Raw genomic sequence first — 22,124 nt, 5'->3', positions numbered from 1 at the left:
TTTTCTATTATTATCAAGCTTCTTTTAAATTTGTATCTAAATAAATAAACGCCACAAACTATTAAGTATCTTGCCATTTGTCTGTGAAAACTAAGTAAATTATTAATTACACCTAGAATTCTGCGTCGCCATCTACCTCTGCGTACCTGAACTCCTTAATGAATGACCACTTAACTTTTGTAAAAAGTTTTTATTGCCATATATTACTTCATAATCAATATGGATTATATATAAGCTATATTCGGAAAAAGATTCCTATGAACTGTGGCGCCATCTACCTCAGCGTAGTTGAATTCGTTGATCAATGACTACATAGTAACCTTCGTGGAAAGGTATTGTCGACATCGATTTCTCTACAGTAGTAAATAGCATGTTAACCATGCCTCAAAAGCGTAGAGATATTACCAATACTATAATATCTCTATGTTCAAACGTATTTTTACATTTCTATGAAAATTGTATCACTAACTATGTGCTTTTAATTTATATGTAAATATATAGTTGTAGAAATTATATTGGTAACATTTTCTATTTATATTTAGCGATTGTGAAATATAAGAACTTGTATTATTTAAAACATTCCTTAATCAACGTGATTGTGGGCTAAAAAATGGCTGTTCACATAAACTTTTCATTAAAATACATTATTTACTCAGAAATGGCACGAAAATACTTCATCTAATACAGTAAATGTTTAAGTTACAAGTTGTCGCAAATCATACATGGATATGGACAAAATAGTTCAACAATTTACGTGTAGATCTAAGAACAAGATATTTTCTCAATATAGACAATATGAAAATAGAAAAACAACTTTCACCCCTGATATCAGGTGTTTTTATTATTATTAAGAGCAGAAAAGTGGGAAATATTCATTTTTAAATACTGCTACAGTACAGTAGATTGAAATATAACAATGGACGACTATTAGAATAATATTATGTGCGCCCTCTATGCCAGAGTGTCCAAACTACATTATAAATTCTACCAATTTCTTACTGTACAGGTGATTAAATAGTAAAGTTTGGGTGTTACCGAGAAGATGGCGCTGCATGTATTAACAAAATAAAATAAGACAATGGATAGTACACGTTTCGCCCTCTATCCCAGAGTACTAAAACTACAATCAAAATTCTACTAATTTATTACTATACAGTATATTGGGGAGTACAGTTGGGTATTATTTAACAGATGGCACTGTGTTTATTAGAGAATAAAACATAGCAATGGCGGATTATAAGAATCACATAGAGAGCGTCCTCTATCTCAGAAACGTCGAACTACATCCCAAATTCTACCAATTCATTATTCTACAGTAAATTATAACTTGGAAGTGTGAATATTCTTGTGAATTTAATAGTTTGGATATTATCGTGCAGATGGTGCTGCCTGTAATGAAAATAAAATAATGGAGGATCATTAGAATAACGCTTGGTGCGCCCTCTATGCCAGAAAGATAAAACTAGATTATAAATTTTACTAATTTCTTATTGTACAGTAGGTTTTAGCTTAGAGTGTGGATATTCTCGAAAAGATGGAGCTGCATGTATTAAAAAAATAAAATATCTCAATAGATGACTATTAGAATAATTAAGAGAGCGTCATCTATCTGAAAAATGCCCAACTATATACTCAATTCTATCATTTTCTCACTGTATAGTAGATTTTATATTCAAGTTTGGATATTATCGAACAGATGGCGCTGCGTGTAATAAAAATAAAATCAATTAATGGAGGATTATTAGAATACTGGATTCACTGACTATGTGAGAAAAACCGAATTACATCTACTGATTTCTCATTGTTTGCCAAATAGCTGCTTTATTTGAACCCAAAAAGAAGAAATAAAACCAAACGAAATCAAGACGCTATTTTATTCAGTACTTGCTATATTTACAAAAGTTATATTGTTCCTATAAAATTTTTTTAACATATGGCTTTCTTAAAAAATAAAGAAAATAAAAATGAATATATTTGACGTGACTGTATATCCGATCGAAACGGACGAAAAATCATTTTTTTTATAACACTAAAATACAAACACACATGCACCTCTAACTAATCGTAGATAAAATAATTTTATCATCTAGAATTTTTAAAATATCCGTATAGAAAATATACCACTATTGCACCAAGACAAAATTGAAGCACGCGAAAATTAACGTCCCATACACAGATTCGATTTATCACACACTATTATGTCTCACAGTCTCTTTATGGAATTTAAGTACTAGAAAGGATCAAAATAACAAAAAATCGAGGATGACTGACACAATTGACAGATGACGTCACTTCCATTCCCGTTGACATTCAAGATGGCGGAGACCCAACAATTTATGAAGTACTTTCCTTCCAGAATCTACATAGATGTTCTACTCTAGTTTTTCGTTGTTTTTCTCTCATATAGATAGCTTTCAATTTTTAGAGAATAATTTTGAGGGCTCTAAAAATTTCTAGAACCAAGTTATTTGCTACACTATCATCGTAAATCTCTCTAAATTGTGTGAGAATAATCTGGAAGGTCCTAAAATTGTCTAGAATAATCGGTGAGTCTAAAATATTCTAGAACCTCGTTTTTTCCCATGTCAACATCGTAGATCGCTGTCAATTGTTATAGAATAATCTGAGGGTTATAAAATGGTCTAGAACCTAGTTTTTACCCATATTAATATTGTAGATGGCTCGCCAGTTTCACAGCACTCTCTAAATTGTTTAAGAATAATCTATAGGGGTCTAAAACGTTCTAGAACTGAATTTGGATTGCTATAAAAAGAGAAAATTACAGGAGAGGAGGAAGATGACAGGTAGGGAGATACTGTGAGACATTTAATTTAATCTGAGTGATGATTTACAAAAATACAGGGTTTTAAATGTTTAATCAATTCATAATTTATTCAAACGAGTATTTATTTGGAATAGTAGGATGTATAAAATTGGTAACCATCATCCGGTATATAAATCTCAATTTAAAAGGTATTTTAACCCAAAAAAATCCCCTAAGATAAGAGAATTGTTTTTGTAAATGATTACTCAACGATATGGTACATTTTGATGATATAACCGAGTAAAATACACGAGAATACACACAAGACATCAACAGAATAGGAAATAATTATTTTCGAACACCACGTCTAATAAATTCTCGTTATATCGATTTAAAAAATGTTATCGAAAGTATAAAATGTTTATATAAAAAGTTAAATTCTGGAAATAGGACACTTTAGATTTAGGAATGCAAATCGAAGTGTATCCTGATACAATTTTGATTTGCACTTGATATTCTAATCGAATCTAAACTATAATCGTGTGTTAGTTTTTTTTGCTTCGGATATTTTAGTCGAAACATATTTTTTTTCTAAATGATCCATTAAGTACAGTCTTTTTTTAAGTATCTAACTATGGTGATACTCCTCTTGTTTTGGGTATCGCTACCCGATACTGTATCGGGTAAGTTTGGTTGGTTATTGTATAGTTGGCGTATGGAATTGGAGAAATTTCTCATTTTTTTCTCTGATAACTCAAAATTATTGTCACAAAATGGTATTGTCAATAAAACCAAAAGGGTTATATTTTGACAGCCACTCAGTCAGCGTGTTAATAGTGTACAAAAATTACTTTTTTGAAAAAGATTCAAGAATAACAGACACTCCGTCAAGGTGTTAATGTGCGGGAACATTAATTTTAGCAATATGAAGAAAGAAAATCGAAATATATCAAGTAAATTTTGTTTTCGCTTTTGACCGTTCCAAAATTCAAATATTTTTCAAAAATAGGTACAAAACTACTTTTTGAAAGAAGAATGAAGAGCAAGAAACACTCACTCAACGTGTTGATGTCCAAGGACCGAAATAGTTGAAGTAATTGTACTAAAATGAAAAAGACACATCAAAATACATGAAAAAAATTCTGTTTTTATATTTGCACATTCCAAAACTCAATTATTGTTCAAAAAACAAACATTTTTTGGAAGAATAACAAAGAACAAGAAACACTCAGTCAACGTGTTAATGTCCAGGAACCGAACTAGTAGAAGTAATTTTACTAAAATGAAAAAGAAACATCAAAATACATGGAACACATTTTGATTTTGCTTATAAACGTTCCAAAAGTCAAATATTTTTCAAAATAAACTTTTTTGGGAAGCTGTTAAATCAAAATGTAAATTGATTATCAATTTAAACCATGCCACTATACTCCCAGTACCTAAAGGGTCTATATAAACGATAAATCTGTCAAATGTCATACGTAAAACGGACGGCATAATTAAATTTCAAAAATATTACATTGCGAAATAAGACTGTACTCAACTTTAGTACACTTATCGTAAAATTCGAATATAATATTAAAAAAAATAGAATAAAATGAAATTAAGTATCCAATTGGACTTAATCTGGTTATTTTTCGTTCGTGATGTATTGGAGTTTTCATAAAAAATACAATAAAAAAATGTTAGCTTCACTATTTGAGTGACTAGTCAAAATTATGATCTAAAAATATCACAAATAAACTATAATTTTTTTATTAAAAAGGCTCTAGTAAACGTTCGAAAAATTTATTGTCTGCCAAATCTGCTCCTAAGTTGGACGGCGTTTCGTCAATAATAAAATCCATCAACATACTTGGAGAATGGAAGCATCAATTCATCAATAGTACCATTGCTGATTTGATTAATAAATCAAAAAAATATTGCAAATCAAGCATTTCGGACACTTTATTTTCCAGATTTACATTATAGTACTTTCGAAAACGATTCAAATTTAATTTTTTAGAAATTTATAATGGAAATATTGATTTAGGAGCTGAATAAAAGGTTGTGGTTATTGGAAACCTTTCAATGGTTTAAATAGAAAAATATGAGGATGAATGATAAAGTTTTTGATTCGGGATGGAAGTATTCTATATATTGTTTCCAAAAGTATCCCATCAACCATTAGATTAGAGATGAAATACTGAATCGAGCATCTTGCATTGTATAGATCAGATTGGACAACATGTTGAACCATATCATTTGCTCATTCCAAAACAATTATGCAATTATTGAAGGATTTTTAAATACAAAATTATTCATATAAATGATACAAGTTGATATAAAATGGAGATTTCTTATGGATTAAACACTCTACATTATCTAGATCTGTCCCAAATTGGGAATCAGAGATATTTAGAAAACGTTTTGGATCATATCATATGCCGTTTCAAAATCAATTATTCAATTATTGAAGCATTTATACAGAAAAATGCATTTTTGAAGATAAGCGATGGCAGTTTCAATTTAGGGGCTGAATAAAAGGTTCTGGCTCATACACAATTGAATTTTACAAACTAGATATTCCAAATTAAGAATTAAAATAGATTGAAGAGGGTTCTGAATCACCTTAGATGAATGAAAGCATTTTTAAAAGCAACCGTCCAACTATTTTGAACCAAAAATGTGTTTTTGAGTAGCAATTTCGATTTAGGGGCGAATAAAAGACACAATTTTGGATTCAACGTCATATATTGTCTAGGTGAAAATTGAAAACTGAGCTTTTTGAAGAACGTAATAAACTAGATGTCCCAAATTAGTAACCAAGCAGTTTAGGAAATAAGAGGTTACGTTTTATGTACAATTGAATAAACACTCTAAATAATCTAGAAATACCCCAAATTAAAATTAAATTGTTTGGGAATCATTTTATATCACCATAGACATGTGAATGTCTTTTTGAAAGTAACCATCCAACCATTTAACAATTCAAGTAGAAAATGATGAGAGCTTTTAAATCAGGGACGAAAGAGAAGGTTCCAGTTTATTTGTAATTTAATTAAACACCATAAATGATCCAGATCTACCCCAAATCATAACTTGAGTAGTTTCAGAATCGTTTTGAATCGCCTCAGACAATTTTTATTGATTATTGATAGAAAATTTGATTAAAAGGTTCTCAGAGTCCTTTTAGAAAGATAACCGTCCAACAATTTGAGCAATTCATCGGTTTAAATGGAAAAGTTTGATACAAAAACGCATATTTTTTCAAAATAATTCGAATTATTAAGTGCGTTTACAAAGAGCCTTAAACCAGATTTATTGTTTGTTTTAACTTTCCGGAAACCAATCGATTATTTGAACGTTACCATCCGGGAAGGATTTGATAGGAAACAAATCAGACATTTATAAAACTAAATGAGATCTAGCTTAGTTCGTGACAGATAAAAAAAAAGATGTGTATCAGCTTGAGGTAACCGTCATCTTAACAGAATTTGTTAAACCGTTTAAAATGATTGTCACATATATAAGAGCCTTTATGAGAGATTCATAACTGTTAAGACAAAATTTATTGGTCGAAGAAGTCGGTTCGTCGTATGGGATTTTAATCCGGTACTTCCCTGTAAGGAACTTCGGACGTAACGTTGAATCCTTCGAAATAGTGCGTCAGGAATTCGAAAGTCGGTCTCTTTTCCGGATTGGCGTCCCAACAGTTCAACATTATTTGATAGATTTCGTCGGGTACTTCGTGGGTTGTCGGTTTCGGCATCCTGTAACCTTTCTCAACTAGATCTATGACTTCTCTACCGTGCATAGCGGGGTAAGGTACTTGTCCGAGGGTGAATAGTTCCATTAATAGTATACCGTACGACCACACATCCGATTTTATGGAAAATTTACCGTATATTATGGCTTCGGGCGCCGTCCATTTTACTGGGAAACGGGAACCTTGTTTCGGACAGTATTCATTGTCTTCTATTACCCTGGCTAATCCGAAATCGCATATTTTAGCGACGTTGTTCTCGCCTATTAGAACGTTCCTTGCGGCTAGGTCCCTAAAAACAAATTTTTTGTTAATCTATCTATCTATCATCTATTTAAATATGTTTAAACCTGTTAGGGCCCCTAAATAACAATTTAGGATACAGAAAAGGGGTTTTTAGATAGAGTAGTCAATAATAATGAATCTTTCTGTGTTAAAACGAGGTTTAACCAATAAATATTTATACTGCATCTATTTAAATACGTTTGAATCTGTTATGGCCCCTAAATAATAATCTTATAGGGACCTTAGAAGTTGAGGGGATTTTTAGATATAGTAGTGAATAATAATGAGCTGTAATAATGGTGGAGTCATAATATTTATTGTGTTAATACGAGGTTTAAATAAAAAATATTTATATGTCATTCATTTAAAGTCATGTCCTCCCGTGTCGAGACAAAAAGTGATGTGTTTGAACCAGTTACAGTCAGTCCTTAAATAACAGTAAATTACCATTATGGGGGCCTTAAAACTTGTGATGTGTTATTTAAAGTTCAATAAAGTGTTCTTTATATAGAATATGAATTTATTTGTGTAAAAATAAGTCAAAACAAGTTTGAACCAGTTCTAGCTGATGTAATGGTTGTAAAACGTGGATCTTGAACTATCGAAGTTGAAAAAGTGTCACTGAACCTTAAGAGAAGTCGAAATTTATCTATGACGATAATTTAGTAGCTTTGAAGAGTTTTTTCAAGTGGTATGAACGACTTTAAAGCGAAAATGAGTTAAATTAAGATAAAAAACATCATTCCTCCTCAAAAACAGATGAAAATGAGCCAGAAGTTAGACAAAACCCATGAAAATGAGGCAAATGGAGAAGAAAAACGTCTTTCGATTTTAAAAACAGATGAAAATGTATCAAAAGTGGATAAACCCATTCGTGGAAACAACATAAGGCAATAGTTTTCTTCTTCTTTACGATAAAACGAGTTTTTGGTCACTATGAGTCTTCTTCTTTGACCCTAATCATCATGATTAACACTCTTGGGCTTCTAATTCTTTCAAGTTATGAAAAAAAAATGATTAGTAAAAGCGCAATCATCACCTTATAAACATTATCAACTCAATTTTTCGCCCACACCACGTATAAAATCAGCCTTACCTGTGAATCAACTGTTTGGATTCCAAATATTCCATGCCGGAAGCAACTTGGAAAGCGATATAAACCAAATCTTCGAATTGGAGATGCCTACCCTCGTCTTTACGTAAGAAATCCAATAAACTACCCTTACTCATATATTCCTGGACGATGTAGATGGGTTCTTGTTCGCTGCACACCCCGTATAAAGCTACCAACCTCTTGTGTCGGAATTTCTTCATGATGGCCGCTTCTTCTAAGAAAGCAGCAGTCGACATGGTACCTGAATTGAAACTGACAGTTTTACAAAATCTCTTTTGAATATCGAACGGAATCGTTTACCTTCCCTTAAAGTTTTCACAGCCACTTCGATGTTGTTTTTCCATTTTCCGTAGTAGACTTCGCCGAAATTACCCCGTCCGAGACGACGTATCAATATCACTTCGTCTCTGGATATTTCCCATTTGTCCCTGTACGTAGGACCGAGATCCCACATCGTCGGTTGGGGGCGTTTACAAGGTTTCGATAGTACATGGCATAAACCATAAGCATTTTCTGTAAATTGATATTAGAAAGTCAAAATGAATTAGTTCGCATCAAATTTTGTCGTTTAAGTAATTTGGAACTAGATCTGGTGATTAAAGGGGTCTGTATAAGTCACTAATAGCTCTGGTGCTTAAGGAGGATTATACATCAATTTAAAATATAATAACTACTACAAGACTAGAAATGGCACACAAGATGAAAAAACTGAGGTTGTAAGACAGAAAAATAACCTAGGACCGTAAAAGCTATAAAAGAATGATACCAAGCACCCAAGGACCAAGAAATAAGGATCCGAATGGAGAAACAAGTACTATAAAGGTTAGAATATACGGATATATACTATCGTTCATCCCTGGTCATGAACAAGGAAACCAATAAAGGAGATCATGGGAAAACCAAGTTGAAGGATATCTGGAAATATTGGAATATGGTGAGAAAGGGGAAAGAAAGGAGAAAAAATATTAAAGTTTAATTTTTAAGGTACCTCTTGGGTCCATATGCTCAAAAAATTGTCCTGGAAGGAAATAAAACGCCAAAAAAATATCAAAATACACTTTTTAAAGAGTTTCATGTTGCGAAAAATGTCTTGGAAGGAAAAAATATATGAAAAAATTATTAAAATTCACTTTTAAAGGAATTTGGGACCTAAACATTCCAAAAATTGTCCTGCAAAGAAAAAGTATACAAACATATGTATCAGAGTTTATTTTTTAAAGTATTTGGAGTCTATATGTCCCAAAAATTGTCCTTGAAGGAAAAAATACACCAAAAAATATCAGAGTTTACTTTTTAAGATATTTGGGGTCTATGTGTCCCAAAAATTGTCCTTGGAGGTGGAAAGTACATAAAAAATGTGACAGAGTACACTTTTTGGGGTATTTGAGGTCAGTGTGTCCCAAAAATTGTCCTGGAAGAAGAAAATACACCAAAAACAATATGAGAGTTCACTTTTTAAGTTAATTGGGGTATATATGTTGTAACAAGTGTCCCGGAAGAGGAAGGAGATATATCATAATTTACTTGTTAAGATATTTGAAGTTTTTCTGTTGTAAAATATGCCCTGAAAGGATAAAGTACATCAAGAAAAAATGTTCTAATACACTTTTTAAGAAATTCATATGGTCTAAATAAATAAATATTCGAAAAAAACGTTGAAATCATGTTTTTAAAAAAGTCCTGTTACTTACTGGTATACGCATTTACTAAATCTGACAGTTTGTCGAATGTCTTATTGGTGGATATGTAAAATCCGCCATTATCTAAAGGTTTAATTTTGTAATGCTTAATGTGGTATCCCCTGTATTCTTCCCAATCTTTCACGGACAGCGAGTATCCTTTGGGATTGTGCTCGGAGGGACGGACTAGAAAAGTACCCCTTGGATTTTCTTCGCATAGAAGTAATTTTTCTGCTTCTTTTCTAGATACGTTCTCGAAGAACCAACTGAAATTCAAATAAAATTAGATTCAGACAATAAAAGAATAATAAAATGAAAACAACAGTGAATGCTGGAGAAGGAATATTGAAACTAAATTTAGAAAAAGATGCGGAAGAGAAACAGAAATAGCTGCAAAGGATAAAGGAAAAAAAATAAGGAAGATAATGAGAGAAATAGAACAGGAAGTTGAGTAAAAAGAGGAAACTAGTTGGAAGGGGAGCATATAAACAAAGAAGATGTTAGAATGATGAAAGGGGAGAAAATTAGAAAATGATGGGAGTGAATAGGGAAGATTCGTTTTAAAGAGAACACATGTTTAGAAAAGAAGTAGAAAAAAGAAAAAAACAGGTTCAAAAGATACAAGAGAAAAAAAAAACAAGAAAGATCATGAAAAAATGGAGAAATATGTAGCAAGAAAATAGGTTTAAAGATAAAAGAGGGAAAATAAGAGATATATGTAGTAGTAAATTGAGTAAATAGGGGAAATAAATTAAAAATAGAATTTATGTACCAGAAAGAAAAAGAAAAAAAGGAAAAGAATAAGATTCAAAGTATAAAAGAGAAGAAAAAAACAAGAAATAGAGAAATATGAAGCAATAGGAGAATAAAATAGGTTTAAAAAATAAAAGAGGCGAAAAATGAGGAAAATATATAGTAAATTGAATAATTAAAGAAAATTTGTTGAAAAGGGAGAATATGATCAAGGAAGATGTAGGGTAAAAAACAAAAAAAAAGTACAAAGGTAAAAAGGGAAGAAAAATAAAGGTGATATTGAGAGAGTAATATGTAAAACAAAAAAAGGGAAATTGGTTTAAATGGAAAGAGACAAAAATACAAAAAAATGCATCCGTAAATAGGGGTGATTAGTTAACTAGGCGAACATATGAACAAAGATGTAGGAAAAAAACAGATTCAATGGATACAAAGAGAGAAAATGGGGAAAAAATGAAATAAATAGAGAAATATATAGCAATAGGAGGGAAAAAATAGGTTTGAAGGATAAAAATGAATAAAAAAATCAGTTGTTGAAAGAAATAGATCAAAAACTTAGTCCTGGAAGAAAAATGTATATAAAAATAATACTAAAGGACCTTTTTCAATGAGTTTAGAATATATATGCTATCAAAAATGTCCTGAAAGGAAAAGGTATATAAAAGAATATCAAAGGTCCTTTATTAAAAAGTTTGGGGAACATATGCTGTAAAAAATGTCCTGGAAAAACAGATATTGAGAGTAATAAATCAAAATCCATATCCTTGAAGAGCGAAGTATATAAAAAAATATTAAAGGTTCATTTTTAAAGAATTTTGGGTATATTTGCTATAAAATATGTCCAGGATGGGCAGATATTGAGAGAAATAGTTCAAAATCCATGTCTTGGAAGAAAAATATACACAAAAATGATATTAAAGGTCCTTTTTCAAATAATTTCGGGTATATATGCACTAAAAAGTGTCCAGGAAGAAAAAAACAATTCAGATATCGAAAGAAATTGAAGCTAAGAACGAAAATATCAGAAACACAAGGAACCAAATCCAAAATAAATGGAATTTATGGTTCTTTATCGTTAAATAATTTGGATTAGAATCAATTCAGTGAAACCTAATGGGAATTCCACGTTTTTTATCAATAATAGTCACAGCGAGATGACTCCATTTCCTGTTGATAGCAATAAAATAATATAAATTAACAAGTTTTATCATTAAAATAAGTTTCGGTTCGTTCGACTTACTCTTCGCTTTCGACGCTCTTTTCCTGCGCTACGTAATTCCCCGGAATGTATCCTTTTTCTTTGGTAGTTAGATGTATAACTTTCAACCAATCGCCTTCGGAATCGTCTATGACTTCCATTCGATCGCCTTTTTTGAACGAAACGTCTTGACTGTCTCTGGCTTCGTAATTGTACATCGCCACCATTATGGATCTGGGTTTGGTTGGTGTCGGTCGGTATCGTTCCTCCGGACGGCTGCTGCTCACAGAACTCTGATCTTTAGGGAAGTTTTCGATAAATGGTGGATGGGTTATTCTCACTGAAACAAACAGTCCAATATTAGGATATGTAATCCCACTAAAAACACTTTTTGCACTACCATCACACCAACACTCAAAATTACACTGTCCGGCAAACCTCAGTCTCTGAAGACGGTAAGTTGGTTAACGTTGTTGTTTTTAGTTGCCCACCGGGTACTAATACAACAACTATAGAGATTATTCCAGTCGTTGAAGACTCTAAATCGAACCTCACTAAATACATTTGTTTGGATGTCCTCAATCGATTCGTTTTACGATGTTTTTGATTTCAGGGCGATAAATCCGGCGAATAGTGTGGCTGTGGTACCACTCGAAGCTAAAAACTTCGCCATGTTAGTAAAAGAGCTGTTGTTGAACCCCTGAGGCAGTCAAAGAAGTAGATGAACTTCATTGTCCTTTATAACTTGTTTTTTTTGTTTGTATCGATTATTATTGATTCTGTTGTTCTATATCAAAGTTGGAGTCTACAGACTCATGAAACACTTTTAAGTCAATCAATTTATCAATTAACCCTCGTATATTTCAATAGTAAACCAAATACATGATAAGTTAGTATGTAGTAACATATTTTAATTCATAATAGTTGACCTTTATTGTTTTTTATATAAATACACATTTTGTTTTAAAATATATATTGAAAATTTATTTTATTAGGACGTCCTGTATATTAAATTCAATTAGTACATTTTTAGACGAAATAGATAACTATAAAAGTAAAAATTATTTTTTTATCATGAATATTAAAAAAAACTAAAAAGAATTTTTTCTAATTAATGTTAAAAAAATATGTAATTTTTTTTTGGATATTAAACCACACCTCTTCTATCGATTACAAAAAATCACTTCTCGAAATTTTTAATAATAATGAAATAAATACCGATCAAAAAATATGTCTGTAAATTCAATTTTCGCGGCGGCCATTTTGAATTTTCGAAATTTGAAAACACCAACTTTTTCATAAACTTTTCCCCTATATTTCCATATAATATTAATTTATTTTTGTTATTTTTACTGATATTACAACATAAATAAACGATTTTTAGTTTTATCACGTTATAGAGCATAAAATTTCCTACAATTTTGACGTTTACAATTTTTTTGTATTATCAAAAATAAAAAAGATATCAGAGTAAAATACTCTGTGACTTAAACTGTACTTGCAACTGTGCCTTAAGCTTCGGCGAAATGTATATTGGAGACCGAAATATTCATACTTAGAGACATAATATTGAAAAAAAAATTAAATTTCCCGGACCATAATAGGTTACAACGTTACATAATGTTACCGGACTATAATAGATCACGTGTGTACGATTTACAAATCAATTACCCTCGTATTAATTTAAAATTTGCTTTAAAATGAATAGTTTTTTATAGCCGTTTTTTATTAAAAACTAAATAATATGGAAAAAAAATTTGAAAATAATATTTACCGAAGTCCGCCTCTTTTTGTTTGGCCGGTAAAGAGGCCCGACTGCCGCAACAACAACAATTCCCCATAACGAATATCGTTTATTGTTGTCTCACACAGCTGTTGCGTGTTCTAAAGTGTTGTCATTATTTTCATATATCGTCGACGATGATGATTACGCATCTGGAACAAAATATAAGATATTACAGCTTTAATTATTATATTCTATTTTCTTTTATACACAAATGATTTCTTTAATTTATGTAAATGATGATAATTAAATATACTATCCTTCAAAAAATTTATATGCGACAAGATGAAATCGAATAACTTTTTTAGAATCAATAATGTACGTGTTGTCTCACTGTTTCTGTACTAATTTCAATATCAGCTGTTAAATGGCGTCATCGAAAGTCCCTGTATTGGAAATTCTGGACAAGAGTGATCGTTCACGCGATTGATTGGCCCGAGCTAAGAAATTAATGGCGGCTCCAATAAGAGAAGCGCGCGAAGAATTGATCTGTTCAAATGATCGAACAATGTTATTGACTATTGGGATATATATTCAAATTAAAGAAGTTTTATGAAGAAAATAATATTTATATATGAAATTACAAAAAGGGACGAGTCTAATGATAATGTTTAAGTAAAATATAAAGCAAGCAAATGCAAGTCTGGTCTGTTCTGTTCACATTCCCGAGAACACATGAGAAACCGACGTAGCGCGAAAGCGCGGGCGCCATTAGTTTCTTGAAAGAAGAGAAAAGGAAAGGACACAGAGTTCTTTAAAACCCATCTCAAAAGGAAAAATAGTTAAAAAAAATATGTTTTTCAGTATTAATCGGATCTTAAAATATGAAATTATAAAATTTTTGCATATTCTAGGATATAAAAGTCACATAAATCCTCATTTTCTCAATGTTTCAATCTTCAAAATCCACCCCTATTTGAAAACCTACTCAATTTACTTGAAAAATGTTTTTTTTTCGTATTAATTTGATATAAAATTGCTAAATAATTATTGTTCAAAGTTTTAGGTTATTATGGTTACTGTAACCCTCGTTTTCTTAACGTTTCAATTCTTAAAATCAACCCCTAAAGAAAGAATTGGTTATGAAAAGAAATTTTTCGAGAAATTATTTTTCACTACCCCTATTTCAGCACCTGTATGGAGAGGAATAGATAAAAATCCATGTCCTGGAAGGAAGAAGTATAAAAAAAATATTAAAGGACCTTTTTCAAAGAGTTTGGGGTATATATACTGTAATAAAATGTCCAGGAAGGACAGATATTGATATAAATCCTTGTCCTGGAAGGAAGAAATATATAAAAAGTATTAAAGGTCCTTTTTCAAAGAGTTTGGGATATGTATACTGTAAAAAATGTCCAAGAAGAACAGATATTGAGAGAAATTAGATATAAATCCATGTCCTGGAAAGAACGACAGATATTGAGAGAAATAGATGAAAATCCAAGTCCATTGAGGAAAAAGGTCCTTTTTAAAATAGTTTGGAGTATAATGCACCAAAAAGAAGGAAAAAACAATTCAGATATTGAAATAAATTGATAAAAACTATGTTAAAAACGAAAATTTCAAAAATACAAGGATTCAAACATAAAATAAATGGAATCTATCGTTCGCTATCGTTGAATAATTTGAATTAGATTCGATTTAGTAAAATCCTAAGGAGAATTCCACGTTTTTTGTCAATAATAGTCTATTTTTGAAAATAAGAGAGCAATAAAACCTATTTATGAATTCAAAACTGCCATTTTAAATATCCTAAAATTTTCATAAAAAATGTACCTGATGTAATAAAAGTTTTCGTTCTTTTTTAATCATAAGTTTGAACAGACCAAAATCTTTGTGTATTAAACATTACATAGCCATATCAAAGGACTTATTTGTCAATTAAAGTCGAAAATTTTGTTTGATTATAATTCCAAGAATAAAATGAATAAAAATTATTATAATAGATTAATGGATTCCCTTAGATCTTCTAATATTTCTATCTAATGCCCAACAATTTTAAAGAAAATTTGTATAAAAATATTTATTTACGAAATACCTCGTATAACATACCTAATCATACGTTAGCTGATTCTATAAAAGTCCCTAAAAACACACCGTAACTTCAGTTAAAAAAAGTACACTCATCTTTGAACATCGTTCAAGTTTCATACTGGGAAACTTCTGCGAATAGTAAAAAAAACCAACAATACATTCACACACTAATGTTCTGTTTTGTATGCTGGGTTTCAAAACGGACATACTGATCATATACTCACAGGAAATAGCCGTACGTCCTTCATTATGTACATAATATAATTCGACATTCGATTCACGATATCTATTCGACGATCTTTAACGAATAAACAAAAAAAACTAAAAATTTAAGATAAGTAATAATTATCCTTTGCAGAACGCGCCAAATTGTATATACAGTGTTGCCGGGTTAACAGTTTTTCTGGAAAGTTTATTATTCCGAAAGAATTTGTATATTTTATCATTTAAAAAGGATTGAACTGAAACTGCGATCGTTCGTATTGTTTTTATATTTGTAAATATGTAGAGGTCGAACACATATTATATAAGAAGTTAAATTACTTGTAGTTAAATAAAGGATGTTACGTTTGTTTACTATTTAATACGTTTTTCTAATAAACAATAAAAAAAAACGAATAATGTGGAATAGTGTTTAATGCGAAGTCCAGTTACGACATTCTACAGTGTTAAATTATACCGGGTGGATCTGTTTTAAAAAACGCCAAATTAAATCGTCATATCAAATTAGGTTAGGTTCTTATTCGTTATACCACCTTCACGGAATTTGCGAAGTATGAATAATAAAAGTGTCTGGATGGGGTGGGAGACTATTTTACATAAAAAAATGGCTAGGTTAGGTTGGGAGAGACGGAGAGAGCGAAAAAAAAATTTTTTTGAAAAAATTTTGAAATTGTGAAAAATATTATATACTTTTATTTACATATATGCTTCATAAATCAATTTTATGTTTTTCACGTGTACTTTTTTGGGATTATGTATGTAGAATTCTTTGAAAATATAATTTTTTTTTGCGTTTTCCGCCTTAATTCTAATTACTTTTCTTCTAAAACACTGTATGTATTTGTTATTATTATTATTATTTTGGTGGTGGTGGTATAACGAAGAAGATATTTTTCGATATTTTCTTTAAAACCCTGTATATATATATATATATATATATATATATATATATATATATATATATATATATATATATATATATATATATATATATTTTAATTTCTAATTAAACATAAAGACTTACCCAATATTTAATTCTATATAGTCAAAATACGTGCAATATCAATAATAAATGGAAATGTTAGTTTTACATCTTATAGATAAAATGTGTTATCTTTATTACAATTTTTATCTGAAGCCACAATGACAGATTCATAATAAATTACCAAATAAATACCAAGAATGTATATTTTTCCTCGTAAGATACAAATAGATTTAGCACGATTTTATGAGGAAAATATATTCAAATATCGATTAGGATGATTGTAGATAAGCATGGTACGATGTATAAGTAGAAATATAGAAAATATTTCTTTTACACACCTTGTATAAAGTGTATGAGTTAATAAAAAATTAGTTAAAAGCAAAATTTATAACATTAATCAGTTTATTCAACTACCATTCCTTGTATACAGATAATTATTGATGAAATTACATCAACAGGTTCTTTATTTAACGACTGCACCTCGTATACATTCTATGATACGAAATTATGACCGAAATCTTGATTTTACTGCAATAGGATCCTTATTTAACGATCTTACCTCGTAGATATAACATAGAATGAAAAATTTGGTCAAAATATTATTATTAATAAATATTTAACGTGTATATTATGTAAATAAAAAAAAATATGGTCGAAATATCACTTTAATACCGGTAGTTTCCTTATTATTAGATGGTACCTCTCATAAATTGTGTGGAATGGAAAACATCTATAAAATAACAAATTTGTACCGCACCTCGTACGTGCTATATCAATATTTTCTTACTTGTCCAAGTTGTTCGGAATGAAAATTAAAGCAATTATTTTCTTACTCAACGATCGTACCTCGTATAAGTTTTAAGGATTGAAAAATAAAGATAAAATCAAAATTTTAGAACACCTCTTTCTTTATTTAATGACCGTACCTCGTATACACTATATGGATAGAAAATTACGACCAAAATGTTAATTTTACAGAAGTAGATTGGTTATTCAATCATCGAACCTCGTATAAGTTGTCCGGTATAAAAATCATCGATGAAATTAAAATTTAAAATACCACTTTATTTATCGGCCATCCCTTGTAAACGTTACTAAAACGAAAAATTTTTGTTTAACTCTTTATTTTAAAGCAACTATTTTCTTACTTAATAACGTACCTCGTATACGTTTCATAGATTGAAAACTATACATAAAATAAAAATTTTACAACACCTACTTCTTATTTAATGACCGTACCTCGTATACACTATATGTTTAGAAAATATTACGACCAATATGTTAATTTTACAGTAGCAGATTCCTTATTCAATCATTTTACATCTTGTAAGTTTCATTGATTGAAAATTATGGTCAAAATCAAAATTTTATATATACTTTTATCTTTATTAAATGACCACACCTCGTATACGTCGACTATAATAACCGTTATTTAAATAAAATATAAAAAATATTGTTAAAATATTCATTTAATTGTAGTAGTGTGCCTACTGATAGAAGGTACCTTGTATAAATTGTGTGAAATTGAAAATATCGATCAAATTAAAATTTTATAGCATCTAACTCTTTATTTAATAACCACACCTCGTATAGGCTATATGTATAAAAAATTATGATAAAAATATTTAGTTTACGGCAACAATTTTTTCACTTGACGAGCGCACCTCGTATAAGTTTCACAGATTGAAAAAATATACATAAAATCAAAATTTTACTACACCTACTTCTTTATTTAATGACCGTACCTCGTATACACTATATGGATAGAAAATTACGACCAAAATGTTAATTTTACAGCAGTAGGTTCTTCATTTAATCATAGTACCTCGAAAAAACTTGTACGCTTTGCTGAGAATCCATAAAATCAAAACTTTATAACAATATCTCTCAATTTTACGACTACACCTCGTATACGTTGATTGTGGAATAAAATATCACAATTAAAATCAAAATCAACAATCCCAGTTCAATTATTCAACTGTTCCTCGTATATATTATATAAATATAAAATTATAGTCGAAATATTAATTTTTTAGTTTCTTTATTTATCGATCGTACCTCGTATACTTTACGATAAGTGATTCGTTTCTTTTTCTCTGCGTTCAAGAACGTCAAATATGCCTTACACTTGTGTGTGTGTATATATATATTTATAAAGATCATTAAAAAGTTCATATTTCAAGTGTTTTATTTTTGTTTGACTTCTTTAAATGCCTCTTCTGTTGGCCCCTCGAAGAGATTCCCTTCTAAATTTATACACAATAAAAAAAATGAGAAATGAATGAAATTATTCTCAACCGAACTGTTACATTAATACCATGAGAAATCATTTTATGAATGGCAGTTTATTTTCACTGAAAAACTGTTCGTTTTATAACCAATTTTATTATTTGTTTAATGGGAACGTTTTAAAATGAACAGTTGCGTGTGGTAAAGCCGCGCCCACACCAAATTCGTCATTTATAATGTACGTAAAATCAAGATCTTTTGTTTTTGAAATATTGCAACGTTGTAGAGATACAGAATCGCATTTTGAATGAAAATTGTTTATTTCGAAATTTGACAACATTGTGATTTATTCCATCAATATTTTGACAGTTATTATAGATTATGTTGTATTTCGAACATAAAAGTCAATTGAAAAATAGCACCTTCATTTATTTACTAATAGATTTTTTCCATTTGGCTGTTTCACACAGTATGTTTATAAAATCGTGCCAGAAATGAAAAATATATTTTTTTTCTCAAGTAATAATTACTCATAACGATTTTCAATATCATTACAGATGAGTCATTTTTAATGAAGCACGAAAATAATTAACATAAAGATTGATTAACAATTAAATTGTAAAAGGATTTCCTAAATATAGGTAATTTGTAGTTATAGCTCAATGAAATAACTACGTAACGTTCATAATAATGGCAGATATCTAAATTTAACGTAAATGATTAATCGATAATTATTTGTTCTATAGTGTGATTCATTTAGATTCAGCAATCTCCTCGTAGTTTTCACGTAATAAAATGAATCCTACTGACCACAATTCACAGAAATCACGTATTATGTCAATTTTTAACACACTCAAACTTTTAGCCACATTACACAATAAAATAACCGCACTAAAATATTTGAGAAGGGTAAAGTTTAGAATATAAATGAATCACAATGTATATTAGATATTTAAATAAAAAAATTGATTTAATCATTGAAATAGGAACCTTTGAATAAAAAAAATCGTTTCAACAACTATAAGAATTATGGGAAAGATTTTGGAGGAAAAAAATTAAAAAACGGCCTCCGGAATGTCCAGAATTGAACACAATAGAATTATTATGATATCAGATGGAATATTCTACATTTATTGAAGACTTTGAAAGAAGAAATTGAAATTTGAAAAGTGGAAAATAACCGAGAAAATATTGCTTTTAATATTTTGATCCTTTTAGTTTGGTTTTAATTTTCAAACTCCAAGATACAAATGGCTCACACTGTATATTAGATATATAAATTGAAAAAAATGATTTAATCATTGAAATAGGAACTATTTGAATAAAAGAATCTTTTTAACAAATATTTCAATTATGCCAAAGGTTTTTGTAGAAAAAAAATTATAAATGGCCTCCAAAATTTCCAGGATTGAACATAATAGAATTATCATGAGATTAGCTGGAATATTCTATGTTTTTTGAAGACTTGGGGCAGAGATTTATATAAAAAGTGGAAAACACCCAATAAAATATTCCTTTCAATATTTTCATCCTCTTAGTTTCATTTTTATTTTCAAACTTCAAAATATAAATGACTCACACTGTATATTAGATATATAAACAACAAAATTGATTTATCGTTGAAATAGAAAACCCTTTGAATAAAAAAATTCGTTTACAAAAATATAAAAATTATATAAAGGTTTTTGAAGAAAAAAATAAAAAGTGGTCTCCAAAATGTCCAGAATTGGACACAATTGAATTATTATCGGATTAGATGGAATATTCTACATTTATTGCATACTTTTATAGAAAATTGAAATATGAAAAGTGGAAAATAACCAAGAACAATTACACCTAATATTTTGATTCTCTCTTAGATTTTTAGTTTTAAAAGTCGTATTTTTCTCATACTGTATAATTAACGTGCCAAACACAGCTTCGTTACCATCTAATTATGACAAGGACATAAGAATAATAATTAATAGATTAAAGTAAGGCAGTAAAATGAGAAAAAAGTATACAAAATGTGGAAACACCTGATTGTAAAAGTGAGATTTTCCGCGATATACAAAACAATACAATTGACTACTTACAAAATAGATTTCGATCTACACCTAGTAATTAATATTATCAAATCACTTACATAAATATCAAATTAAAAGTTATAAAAAAAAAAGAATTAGGAAAGTACGTATATCAACATAATTGTTTAGAATGCAACTGTTCAACAAAGATGTTAAATGAGCTAGGACGTATCAATTTAAATAAAGGTATTTATAAAAAACTGTCTGGAGGCAAATGAACTTTGTTTTTTATATACATATAGGTAGGTAGGTGGTAATTAGCATTTTTAAGATTATACCATTTTTTAAAACAAGTTTAACGATAACTATTCAATTGAATAATAAAGCTTATTCAAAAAAAATTATCGTCATTATCGAAATTGAACAATTATCTATTGATAAAGTCAAAACAATGGACATCCGCAAGTACTAAATTGTAAATAGTAAGTACCTTGTTTAAAGTTACACACGAATATTGTTTCCGAACTGTTTATAATATCCACACAACACTGTATAATATAATTATAATATAATGTTAGTAAAAAGTAAAGGTAATTCACTTAACGTAAACACTACAGACTACATATCGACTTCTCCGCCATCGGCGCCAGCCATTTTACAATGTCTAACGCATAGACCAATAAAAACTGACAGTTTGAAGTAGACAAATTTCCTAACTAATTTGTGCGCATCGAATACGCGCATTTAACTTGAAAATAATATAATAATAATAAACAAATCATTAATTCGAGTTATTATTAAGTACGTTTTCAAAAACATAAAAAAATTAAGAAGTCCACAATTTTTATTATAGGAATCGAAATATATTGAATTATTTATCTATTTATTGTAAAATTACGTATGTTTGTTTTCGTAGTCCGGAGTAAAAGGAACGAGTAATTTATATGTTGTGCAACGTACATATGAATATTTTTAACACTTTATTAAAACTCGATGTGTAAATAGCACGAAAGTATGAAATAAAAAAAGAAGGCCGTCATGTTAATTTAGTTCTGTGGTTGGGGGTTAAGCCAATTTTTGTTTTGCTTTTAAAAACAAAACATTAAATATTTACAGTAACCTTTTGACCTGATTTTTTCAATTGATCAAATCAAAAATAAGTAGTATTTGATAATTTGTTATTTTAGATGCTTCTTGGAGCAGTTCATAGATAAATTTGTTTAAGAGAGCTACATCTTAGAACATACAGTAGTAGTACTTTATGTTCTAATGGTTTCATTTCGAACTAAATTGTCAACATAAATGACAGTTGTGTCAATTTAATTTG

The 22,124-nt window shown here is 29.5% G+C and overlaps 1 protein-coding gene across 2 annotated transcripts; it reads right to left on the bottom strand.

The window, feature by feature from the left end:
• Positions 1–1,860: 1,860 nt before the first annotated feature.
• Positions 1,861–21,515, bottom strand: LOC130902519 (tyrosine-protein kinase Src64B). Of its 2 annotated transcripts, none has more exons than XM_057814723.1 (7): positions 21,288–21,515; positions 13,313–13,473; positions 11,581–11,878; positions 9,600–9,853; positions 8,209–8,421; positions 7,891–8,149; positions 1,861–6,801 (listed from the first exon to the last, which is right to left on the bottom strand). In XM_057814723.1, the coding sequence occupies exons 2-7, from the start codon at positions 13,377–13,379 to the stop codon at positions 6,351–6,353; spliced, it is 1,542 nt and encodes a 513-aa protein (XP_057670706.1). In that variant the 5' UTR covers positions 13,380–13,473; positions 21,288–21,515; the 3' UTR covers positions 1,861–6,350. The 2 variants fall into 2 exon arrangements, with proteins under 2 accessions (XP_057670706.1, XP_057670707.1); XM_057814724.1 differs by lacking the exon at positions 21,288–21,515 and adding an exon at positions 15,374–15,590.
• Positions 21,516–22,124: the final 609 nt, after the last annotated feature.

This window comes from Diorhabda carinulata, chromosome X (genome assembly GCF_026250575.1).
Source record: "Diorhabda carinulata isolate Delta chromosome X, icDioCari1.1, whole genome shotgun sequence".
Lineage (NCBI taxonomy): Eukaryota > Metazoa > Arthropoda > Insecta > Coleoptera > Chrysomelidae > Diorhabda > Diorhabda carinulata.
This window is presented reverse-complemented; position numbering and strand designations above follow the sequence as displayed.

Excerpts from the sequence above, each read along its gene's own strand:
- LOC130902519 (XM_057814723.1), bottom strand. The coding sequence starts at position 13,379 with ATGGGGAATTGTTGTTGTTGCGGCAGTCGGGCCTCTTTACCGGCCAAA. Across the intron at positions 11,879-13,312 it reads ACAAAAAGAGGCGGACTTCG|TGAGAATAACCCATCCACCA; the intron begins GTAAATATTATT and ends TGTTTGTTTCAG. Across the intron at positions 6,802-7,890 it reads TCCAAACAGTTGATTCACAG|GGACCTAGCCGCAAGGAACG; the intron begins GTAAGGCTGATT and ends ATTTGTTTTTAG.